Source organism: Desmodus rotundus, chromosome 3, assembly GCF_022682495.2.
Source record: "Desmodus rotundus isolate HL8 chromosome 3, HLdesRot8A.1, whole genome shotgun sequence".
In the NCBI taxonomy this organism is placed as follows: domain Eukaryota; kingdom Metazoa; phylum Chordata; class Mammalia; order Chiroptera; family Phyllostomidae; genus Desmodus; species Desmodus rotundus.
In genome coordinates, this window is record NC_071389.1 from 136,180,989 (window position 1) to 136,193,187 (window position 12,199).

General features: G+C 44.7%; 1 protein-coding gene across 1 annotated transcript in view; it reads right to left on the minus strand.

The window, feature by feature from the left end:
- The window catches only part of TPH2 (tryptophan hydroxylase 2), a 95,099-nt gene that overhangs the window by 51,867 nt on the left and 31,033 nt on the right, over positions 1 to 12,199 (minus strand). The window contains exons 6-7 of the mRNA XM_024576287.3: positions 7,068 to 7,264; positions 3,503 to 3,638 (exon numbers count right to left, since the gene is read on the minus strand). Coding sequence (XP_024432055.1) covers positions 3,503 to 3,638; positions 7,068 to 7,264 — 333 coding nt within the window. The remainder of the gene's footprint in view (positions 1 to 3,502; positions 3,639 to 7,067; positions 7,265 to 12,199) is intronic.

Genomic DNA, 12,199 nt, shown 5'->3' on the forward strand with positions numbered 1-12,199 from the left:
GTAAAAATGTAACACATTATCCCAAAATTTTATAGACCTCTGTGGCTAAAATCTCATTTCTTTGCCCTTTCTCTCTGCACACCCATTGGCATGCTATCACAGGTCTCAGGAGGGCCAGGTATTCAAAGGAAACTAACAAAGTGCCTGCTATTTGTAAATAGGGCCATTTGTAAACCCTCTGGACTGGATTTAGAGATTGCCTTTCTAACTCTGACAACACTCCTTTGAGCCCTAACTCCACTCTCAGAAGCATTTCTTTTCCAAATGTCTTGAGTCCTATAAGTAACCTTTGTTTATCCTAAAAACACTTTCAGGGCAGCTGAAAGGGGCTAAAAAAAAAACAATTGCAGCAACTCTGCAGGGACCCACCTGCTCAGTGAGCCTCACGCCCACTGAAAAGGAGGAGGGGGACTTTGGAAGCTGAGCTGCAATCTCTGCCCATCAGCTACTTTACTGCTTAAACCTCTGAGGGCTCTCTGCTCCCAGGGAAGTCCCTGGCAGCCCATTAATCACAAGATTATTTAAGTAAAGCAGCATCATAAGCCAAGTGACAACCCCAGTGGCCTGAAGAACAGAGGTCTTTTGGGTTCCTGAATCCAGTTCCAACAAATCCACAAACAAGGAGCAATTCTCAAGACATCATCTGGGTGTCCTATGATTTAACTCAATTCTGACACTACCTACCCAGGGAGAGCAAAGATTCTACAGGTTAAGGGTTCAGTCTTACAAGTACTCCCCAGTCACAAGTCCAGGTTGTCACCTGTGCTTTGGACCTACTGGCTTTAGGTTGGAGGCACCAACAAGCACTGCCTTGGGTCTCAGACACCAGTCGTAAGTCCAGACTGTTCCCTACGCTTCTGACTGACTGGCTATAAATCAGAAGTTTCCATGACCCCCTCCTCGGGTTTCATTAATTTGCTAGAATAGCTCACAGACTCAGAGAAACATTTTACTTACCAGATTACTGGTTTATTACAAAAGGATATGATATGGGATACAGATGAACTTCCCGTCGAAGAGATGTGTGGGACAATGTATGTGGGAAGGGTGAAGAGCTTCCCAGAATCTCTATGAACACCATCCTTTTGAGATTTTATGGAAGCTTCATTCCACAGGCATGATTGATTAAATCATTGGCCATTGGCAACCAAGTCAACCTCCAACCCCTCTTCGATCTCTAGAGGCCAGGAGGGTGGGACTGAAAGTTCCAACCCTCCAATCACAGGGTTGGATCCCCTGATGACCAGCTCACTTTCTTAGATGACCTAAGGCTTTCCAAAAGCCACCTCATTAATAATATCAAGAGACAACATTATCTCTCTCACCAAGGGAATTTTGAAAGTTTTAGAAGCTTTTTACTAGAAATGGAGACAAAGACCAAATATGTATTTCTTATTATAATTCACATTATTACAAATGGGTGACAAATTAGAGTAAGGTTAGGATTAGACATCATTTGAATGGAGCCCAAGGGATCTTTGCTTTTGCTCTTCTCTCTCTACCGTGATGTGCCTACCCCTCCCCAGATATAGTCTGGTCACCTTCCAAGAGGCTGTCCTAATGTCCAATCCTAAAAAGCATTTCACATCATTCCTCATTTCCTCACCCTGCTGTATTTGTCTTCACGTCATTTTTAGCCTATCATAGCACTTGTGCCTGATACCACATCATCTATCTATCTATCTCAGTGATTTTCAACTGGTGTGCACCAAGAATTTGTAAAACATGCAATACTTGACTATTTAGTAAGGAGCACTGACCTCTTTTCCCTCAGATTGTTAAATTTAAAAATGACAACAGCCAACACAACAACAGCTATTTGGTGTGAACAAATCAAAATCACACCTTTGTTTTTTATTGTCAAATCAGCAAAAATATTTTTTTGGTGTGCCACAGAATTTAGTAATTACTTTGTATGTGCCATGAGACGAAGAAGCTTGGCAATCGCTGATCTGTTTACATGCTGACCGTTGTCTGTCCCGTTCTTCCAGCAGAGCAGGGACTGTGTCTTGTCCCAGACAATCCAAGCATATCCAAGCCTTCCAATAAATGTTTGTGCAACTTTTTTAACACACACAAAAATATATAATTCAGACCACTCAAGTAGTTTATGATTTCAAGGAAGATGTAAGACACAGTTTAGCATGTTAAAAGATAGCATGGTTAAATACATGCAACAGATGGAAGATAAGGAGGGCAAATGGCAGGTTTTCTGAGGAAGGGGTGATTATGCACAAGATGGCAAGACAGTGTTTCAAAGAAGATGAAACTCGTGTACACCTAGAAGGCAGTGAAAAATTCAGTAGGTTCAAAAAAAGGGCCCAGGGTGTTTCACACGGAGAGACTGTACAATGCCATGTGTCATGAGGATGATCATTAACAAGAAGGGGTTCACAGCTTGTCCTCTGTCCCCACCCATGACAGAGCAGTGCAGCGGTATCACTTGCTTCTCTCTGCGCTTTTAGCCCATCCATTGTCCAGGGGAGGAAGGTTAAAAGTCCCAAAGACAAACTCTCTTGCAGAAAGCTGACACAGCCAAAGAAGAATCACAAACCCTGCCCTAACTGTGTTGCTCTGTTGGTTGGAGCATCATCCCATACACCAAAAGGTTGTAGGTTCAATCCCTGGTCAGGGCACTTAACCTAGGTCATGGGTTTGATTCCCAGTGCATGTTCAGGAGGCAACGTATTGATATTTCTCTCTCACGTCAATGTTTCTCTCCCCCACCCCCCAAATCAATAAACATATCATTGGGTGAGGATTAAAAAAGAAGATGAAGAATCACACACCCCATATGAATCTAGAGGTGGTGGGTAGGCCTGGGGAAGCATCCAAGAAACTAGGACAGCAGGGAGATCACAGCTCAGAGCTCTGAGTCTGGGGGTGATGTAAAGACGAAAGGAGAGGGGATCAGTGATAAGAGTTGCGCTGCATGTGCAACCTGTTCAGCATGAGAGGAGCCTCCTCATGGGGAGGCACATGTGTCCGCATTTACTTTGCTCCTCTGTGCCTGCATCTCCTCGTCAGTACAATGGAGATAACGACAGTACCTACCTCATAGCGTCGCTATGTGGATCAAATGACTCGATGAGGGTAGAGCCTGCAACGCAGGAATTACCCTCTTATTGGACTTGTGGTGTGAGCCCTGCTTCTTTCAATGCAACACTGTCCTAACTGTCCGTAGGGATCATGGCTTTATGAAAACCATACATGGCTTAAGGAGCAATGTCATCAACATCCTGGCCAAAGCAAAAGGCTCAGTGTTGGGATAAAGTTAGAGAAACAAGCTGGAGAAAGAATATCAGAGGCCCCACAGACACAGCTGAGGAGTCTAATCTTTCAGTAACTTCTTCCTTCCCTAGGTGAGGGCTTTGCCTCTCACCGGCTAGAAGAGTGAACTTAGGAAGAAAAGAGGCCTAAGTCACTCTCAAGTAAAGTGAACATTAACTACTTCACATTGCGGGGTCTCCATCCAGCCTAGGCTCCCAGTGTGGGTACTCACGGTTCTGGGGTGTAGAGGGGGTCCGAGCCATGCCGGATGTACTGGGTACAGTGGAACACCCTGTAGGCCAGTCCTGCCAGAAAGTCTCGGGGACTCAGGTATCCAGCCACTGGCCTCACCGTGAAGCCAGATCTTTCTAAAGAGACAACAGAAAGAGCCAACTAAATAATAAGCCAACAGGACTTGAGGGCCCAAGCAGGGCTTCCTATTATTTATAAGAATGTTCTAGAAACAAAGAAATGAAGGTCCTAAAACTCTTGACAATTGAAAGACTTATACAGGTGACCCTTGAGCCACATGGGTGTGAATGAATGTATATATATTCACTTATATGTGGGTTAATTTCAACAAGTGCAGTCGGCCCATCCTCTCTACAGCTTTCACACTTGCAGATCCAACCAACTGTGGGTCAGAAAAACCATTTTCACATTCCCAGCTACGTTTTCCCAACCACAGATCAAAAACACTGTTTTTGATTTGCAGATGGTTGAACCCTAGATGGGAAGAACCAACTGTGGAGTCCAGTTATACGTGCATTTTCAGCTGTGCTGGGGGCAGGACCCCTATGTTGTGCAAGGATCAAATCTGCTGTTAACAACTGTCACATTTGTGCCATCTGATTACTAAATTACACTGTTGAATGATGGTTTCCAGAGGAACAAGACATTTATGAAAATGGAAGAAAAGGTGAAAAAATATTTAAGGATTTAAATTCAGAAGCCAAATTAGAACAAGAAAGCTCAAACCCACAGGAGAAGATGACCATCTAAAGCCACGTATTAGCTGGTATCTTTCTCAAGTGTGGTCAGTTAACACGGCTAATTCCCTCCCTTCCCTGGCATCGTGGGATCAGTTCCCGTTCCAGCCTTCTTTTGTCAATACCCCTAACTCCTTCATTCTGTATTGCTGTTTTCTGCGACATTATGAAAATAGTCACATCAATTACCACAATCTGAAGAGATACACTAAAGCTCTGCATGCTTTATTGGTTGATTGTAAGAGAGAATAAAGTAAACAGAATGCAATAAAATCTATGAAACTGCTCTACACTGTTAACTCAGGCTGTGGAGAGATGCTCAGTGTTCCCAGTTTAAGGGCTACACAGCGCTTCCTTCTCACAGAGGCCCAGACATTCCCAACAGGAGGCTGCTCCTGCCTCAGATACCCGCACACTCCAGGATCCCCTTCCGAAAACTTCCCCTCACTAGGGGAGTACCTTAGAATGGTCAGAAATGGTTTATAAGACAAAAAAAAAAAAAAAGACACAGTTAATCTTATGAAACAAGTCCCCCTGGAGTTTCTGGCGTCTTCACGGAAATAACCCCGTCCTCTGGCCTCCCCAGACCGATGATGCTAACAGTTTTGTGCTTGTCCCAGAGCTTTCGTTTTGGATTGTTCCCCATTGAGTATCAAAAAGATAAATAAGTGTATTTTCTTCTTCTATTTATGTCAGTTAAGCCAGTGTACCCCACATGCAGGACACAAGTGGTGGTACACAGAGGAATATTCTTTATTTTAATAGTTATGCACTTTTTTATATAAATTTTTTAAAATATGTATCTATTACATCAAAAACTTTGACTTTGCAGACACCATTGTTTAAAAAGTTTTCTTTTCCAATAAATTAGGTACTTTAAAAGTCAATCAGTTAAAAGCAAACACCACACACACACTGAGACTGAGCTTGCTGTGTGCCAGTGAGTGATGCCAGCTGCACCCCCGTGTCCCGCACACCGAGGGTGGGAAAACAGCACCGACGGCAGCAACAATGACAACGGTAATGATAACTGAGATTCCGCTGTGCCTCGTCTGTGTCAGACAATAATGTTAGGGCTTCAGTTATATTAATTAGTTTCCCTCCCAACCCTTCAGGAGGTAGATAAAAGTATTATCTTCATTTGCAGAGAAGAAACACAGAGGCACAAAGAGGTGAAGGTAATTCATCTAAGTCACATAGCTAGGAGCTGGCAGAAGGCAGAGTCACCCAGAATCCATGCTACATTACACCACCTCTCCTAATGAAAATGTTCGGTTGGGGGACAGACACGGCAAAAATCACGAGATGGTTTAAGTACTGGAGTTTGAGAAACAATGCAGTAGAAAGCGATCCCCTATATGAGCGTTCAAGTCCCTGGTAAATACGTAACACGCACCTGACGCTGTGGCAGACAAACAGGGGCATGTCAGACACAGCTCTATCAGGGAAAATATAATCTAGTTAAACAGTCACACAGGTGAGTGCGGGGTGGGAGGGGCTGGGCAAAGGGGAGTAAAATGGGGATGGAAAGAGACTTTGCTTGGGGCGGTAGACGTGCAATGCAGTGTGTAGATGATGTTTTGTTGAGTGGTACACTTGAAAGCTGTATGATTTTGTGGACCAATGTCACCCCAATAAATTCAATTTAAAAAGAATAATAAGAAAACATAACATAAGGCATTACGTAAATAGGTGCTGACTCTCAACCTCATTCCCTCAGTAACAAATGTCGCGGATGATGGTCACCCTCCCATCGTGCTTGGTGTGGTTCTCAGGGTACCACTGTCAGACCACGTCTCTCTCCCCTGGTACCCACATGGTCTAGAACGAACTAAATCGGAGCGGGGGGGGGGGGGGGGGGGAGGGTCATGGCAGCTGTTATGATCAGGATTCAGAGAGGAGGCAGGATTCGCTCTGAGTCTTGAAAAGTAAGTAGAAGTTGAGTAGGTGAAAATGGGTGGACTTTTCTAGCAAAGGGCAGAGCCTAAGCAAAGGCGTGCAGAGCAGCTAGAACAGGGGGCTAGAACTGTGCAGCGGTCAGAACAGGAGACAAACTTGGGAGGCTGGGTCTGGGCCGTGAATTGAGGCTGAGCAGTTCAGAACCTGACAGTATGAACCAGGGACCAGCAAACTATGACCTGTCATCCAAATCCAGCTAGCTGCCTGTTTTTGTACACCCCGTGAGCTAGGAATAGTTTTTACATTCTTTAATAGTCACATGTCAATGGGATATAAGTACCTACATTATGGCCTCAATTTTGCCACTTAGCCCACAAAGCCTAAAATATTTACAATCTGGCCTTACAGAAAAAAAAAAAAGTTTGCCAACCCCAATAAAAACCAAGGAGAGGCCCTGATACCTTCTGAACAGAGATGCCAGGAAGAAAGTAATGCTTTGGGAGCATTATCTAGACACAGTGGACAGGAGAGTACAGGTATCCAGGTTACAAAATGATGGGGACCTCTGTTTGTGTGATGATATCAGAAATGGAAGAAAAGGACAGATTCACAATAGGTCACAAAGCTAGATGTGGCAATACTGGGAGACCACGGTAAGCTGAATGATGGCTCTAGAAGGACTTCCATGTCTAAGTCCCCTGAACCTGTGAATATGTTTCCTTATATGGAAAAATGGACTTCACAGGTAGGTTAAGGATCTAGAGAAGGAGAAATGATCCTGGATTATTCAGGTCAGGCCATCTGTAAGTACAAAGTCCTTATAGGAGGGTCAGAGGCAGAGAAGAGAAGTGTGTCCTCGGAAGGCAAATGAGGATGTTGGCCAGGATGTAAGCCTGCGTGAAGACTTACCTTTCAGAAACACGGAGACATCTTCAAGTTGGGGCACGTTGTCCTCCCTGTAGCCACAGTATTTCGTCAGCAGAGGGAAGTTTTTCAAATACTCCCGGCAAGCGTGCGTGGGATAGAGCTTGGAGAGCTCCCGGAATACAACGCCCCAAGTTTTCGTTTCTTCCTCAGTGTACTCCACCCTGGGGATGGGCTGACCGCTGGGCGGGAGAGAAGACGGATGAATAAAGCTAGCTCTGGGTCGCTGAGTTAAGCATATTCTCACCTTCACACCTCCTGCAAGCCAGATTCTTGCAAAGTAGGACACCTGAGTGGCCAGGAGGATCCCATTAGTATTATTTTTTAAAGGAAGTGCTAACCTTCTAAAATTGTGTGTGTGTTCAGACTCCCGTAGAAATGATTCAATTAAGTTACATCTTCATACATCCGTATGGAAATTTGATCAGATTCATACTCCGACACTGAGATCAGGAACAAGTGTGAGCTCTGGGTTGGAAGGAAGTCTAGGCACAGAGCTGTGCTCTGGAGGCCTTATCTGCAGTCACCTGACAGCAGTGACAAATGAATGTTGTCCTTGGAAAATAAAATTGCTGGTGGGTTCTCTTTGTCCCTTGCGGGGAGCTTACCCCAATCTCCAAGTGTAATTTTAAGATTATTTGTTCAGTGAGCAAAATACCTGGGAAATACTAAAAGACTATGTTAAATTGAAAACTGAGAGTTTTGCAAACTACAAAATAGGAACATTTATTACACCTCATGCTGCGAGACGCGGGCATTGAGCCCGCTCAGTTAAGGAGAGGGTCCCAGACTTTTTCTGCAGTCTCTGTCACAGCTGCTCAACTCCCCCACTGGGTCTGGAGGGCAGCCATCGACAGTATGTAAACGAATAAATGTGGCTGGATGTTTTGTTTAAATACTACCCATGGGTTTTTCAATTTTATTTTTCAATTACAATTTGCATTCAATATTATTCTGCAGTAGTTTCAGGTATGTAGCTATATGATCTAATAAAAGTTTCTTTACAAAAACAGGCGGTGCGCTAGATCTGGCCCATAAGCAATAGCATGCTGATGCCTGGTTTAGACCATTGAGAGGTGGCCCTGGACGGGACTGGTCAGGGAGAGCTTCCTCGAAGAAGCACAGCTTCAGCTGAGCCCCATGGGCCAGGTATGACCTGCAAGTTCCCAGACAGAAAGAAAAGAGAGAACGAAATGCTGTTCTAACAGCAGCCGGCAGCCGTGAGCAGGGAGCACAGCTCTGAGCGGCCTGGGACCAGTAGATGGAGTGGGCACAGACATGCGCTTCGGCAAACTCTTGCTTGAGGGACCAGAATCTGAATTTAGCCTCTGATTAAAACACCTGTTTGGAAGGTGAAATTAGGGTTCGAGAAACCCTCTCACGACATGCTCAGCAGCCCCCTGCAGCACTCCTCTCTGCCTACCCTTGCCACTCACCGCAATTCTACCTCTGCCGCCAGCAAATATACATACACAAGCTATGGAAGTCCTAATACGGACACATAAAACTGGGAATTCTGCTCCAGCAGCCTACATAATCCAACCCGTAGCAGCAGCCACCACAAAAACCTGTGCACAGGCAGCAACTGCCACTCAGAGATGCCATGGAGCGCCTGCAACAGGCTGGGACCAGCCCCACGCCCCCCCCCCCCCCAGGTAAAATGGGGACGGAGGACAACAGTGAGAGTGGGCTAGCAAACCGCCCCTGCCCCCAACCCTCTACTTCACCCTTCTTGCCAAAATACTTTTTGTTTAAAGTTCAAGTCCAAATATGGTTCCCACTGCCCCCCGCCTTTTTTTTTTTTAATTAACTGCAGTACATGAAGGGTGAGGGAGTAACACACAGGGAGGGGAGAACCAGAAATTAACATTTGTTTTTCCTCAGTAACAAGAGTAGGGCTTATACAAGCAAAATTAGAACAAGATTAGCATTGTTCAAATTGGGCTGTTGATAACAAATAGAAAAAATTACAACCTGGCAAATATTTGGTAAGAAGATCAAGATTGCTAAGACTTAGCATCTGCGATAAATTTAGAATGAAAGCTCGAAATGGGCAGATAAAAATAGAAAAGACATAAGGAAATAAATATATAAATGGTCCAGAAAATTCAACGAAATCAATTTGAGTCGGGTAAGCCAATGAAGCTAATAAGGGTTTGCACAGTCGGAAGGTTAGGAAAGCGCTGAAGCTGAAACAATTAATGAAATATTGAGAAGCCATTTGGAAAGAATCGTTAAGTCAAACTTTTTCCTTTGATACCAGTCTGCAAACATGCAGCCTTTCACAGGGGAGCTGCATATAGCCGACGGGAAGCCGCAGAAGGAAACCCAGCGTGAGTTAGGGTGGAAAGAACGAGGTATGCAGGTCTGTTACTCAGTAATGAGTGTGCAGGTCACAGTCTGGGTAGTACAGACGGTCATGCACATTCTCAGTTGTTTCCGCCTGTCTGTCCCGCCTGCGCAACTGACTAGCCTGCTCTTCTGAATGAATGGCTGGTGCAGAGTGGTGTGAATCCTGATCAATCGCTACCCTGATCAATGGCAGGTAAATCTGATTCCAGTCATATCAAGAGATTTCTACTACTCTAGCCCTTACCCCCAGGTAATCTGTGAGGTAAATGTTTAAAAATCAGCTTCACCACAAAGTAAAGGCTAGTTTTATCCACTTAATTTCTATTTAAAACGTCTGAAATACAGAAAAGAAATTTCCCATTTTTCATGTAGTTAATACAAATATATAATAATAGCTCATCTCTGAGAGCTGACCATAGTGCCAGATGCCTTTCAAGGTTGAGTGTTTCTATATGAACTAACCCATTTGATTCTCACATCAGCTCCCTGAGGTAGACACTGTTATCATCTCCATTCACAGATGAGGAAATTGAGGTTCAGAGAGATGAAGCTATTTGCCTAAAATCATAGTGTCCGTTTTAACATCCAGTCAGTCTGGCTCAAGACTGGCCGTAGTCCTAACTGATTGGGACAATATATACCACTGAAATAACAAATGCATTCCAGACACCAACTGATTTTCACATACCCAACTAAAATACGGCTTATGGGTAAGTGTGTTCATATATAAAAATCTCATGTACAATTATATGTAACCATGACGCTAGCATGCATTTGTAGGTCACAGGATTTTGTCGATACCCCCACATTTATTTATTCATCTAACTTTTCTGATAAGACTGGAACGCGTTCTGGGTTCCCCAACAGGACACATGTGCTTGGAGAGCGAGGAATGCAGGAGCTCCAGTGTGTTTTTTCTAAACTTTAAAATTTGACATTTGGAAAAATAAAATTATTCTCATGGGGAAAATCAGAATATATTGCACTTCTTTGTCCTTTGGGTCCGTGGGGTTTTGTGAATTGCACATGGCTTTTTTAAAGCCTTTGATATACACCCACACATCATTATGCGTCTATCTGTGGATAAATGTTATAATACACGTATTTCAGCATCCTCAAACACTCTTCTGGTCCCAAACTAAAGTCGCTTTATTACTCCACATTCTAGAGCTAGCTGCCAGCAGTTGGAGCCAACCATCTCCCTGCAGGGCTTGGTAAGAGGCAACAGAAATGGCCCTACCACCAACCAAGTCCTCTCAGACCAACCTGCCCACCCCAGACCCCGCCCACCAGTCTAACAGGGAATAAGAGATGCATAGGATTGTGGGGAGGCCAGGGGTTGAGAAAAAGGGTAGGTTCTTTCCCCTTCCCTGAGTGAGGAGGGCAGGCTGAGCCATGAGAATCATTTAGAGGGACTGTGGATGCCTGAGAGAAGTGGGGTCTGGACCCCTGCTGAACGACATGAGCAGAGGGGTCCCTGGGGCCGCCAGCAGAGGGGAGCAGTAGAGACACAGTTCTGGAAGGATGTCTGGAAGCCTAGGAGTATGACACACTGTGGGAAGGAGAAGGGATCCTTGCCACATGTCATCTGAACTTTGAGGTTCATATGAATGTGGAGCCAGGGGCCCAGGGAAATCCAGAGATTTCCAGGGGACCCAGAGTGGCATACCTGGGAGGAAGATGGGGAAGCCCCACCCCGCCAGTGTGCTCAGTTCTCAGAAGGCAGAAGAATGTTCTGGGCTTTGCATCACCCTTGGGGAAGAAGCACTGAAGGGCAGGTGCATGAGGAGTGCCCAAGCTACAGCATGCCCACCCTGAAGAAGAGGTTGGCGATGTGACCACTGACAAGGCCAAGAGGAGTCAGGGCTCATATCTGCAGGCGCGGAGGTGGAGGGAATGGTCTTGCCCCGAGAAAACTATACATAACACTGCAGAGACCATTTCAACAGAGTCCACCCCATCAGAAAACTGTCTGAACCAGGGTGAGTGTGGCCCAAGGCCTGCCCACCTATGACATTTTAACAACGCTGTAAAAACCCCTCAGTTTCTCCCTTCCCTCCTCGTAGTCCCAACTCCAGAGGAACTAGGTCCTAGAAGGAAAAAAAATGTGCCTCAGAACCGGAGTGCACACACACACAACTACCAACAACTGAGGTGGAGAGAGGATACATGTTAAATCAAGTTTGATATCAATCTTTTTTTAAGTGAACAGGACTAGGTCTTAAATACCCAAATGAGATCATACTAATAATTGAAAATGACAGGAAATTAGACGTTGCTAAGAAACTAGCTTCCCAGCAGGAAAGTAGGATTCAACACAATACAGTTGAATGCAGTGAGTAGGGAAAATAAAACTGTTTTACGTAGGCATAAACCCCAACAAGATGAGACTCCTCAGCAAACTAATTATATGTAAACATTATCATTGGATCTCTAGGGAGTTCCTCCATTTAAATGGAATTAGTTGGGGTCCAGAATTCTCAACAACTACCAAAATTATTATTCACAGATTTTTAATTCACTGGAGAAAAACAGATGTCACTAAATGCTAAGGCATTATAAACATGACAGGGACCCAGGGCTCAGTGAAGATGTACTAGGGAAAGGACTAACGTGGTCATGATGGGGATTGGCCTTGACAATGGGGAAAACTCCGGTGCACAGTGTCACTCAGAGATAACTGAAAACATTCTTTGAAAATCCTGAAGACTGTGGGAGGCATCTTTCTGCCTGGAAGGTTAAATCCCACTCTTCCTAGAGGCAGG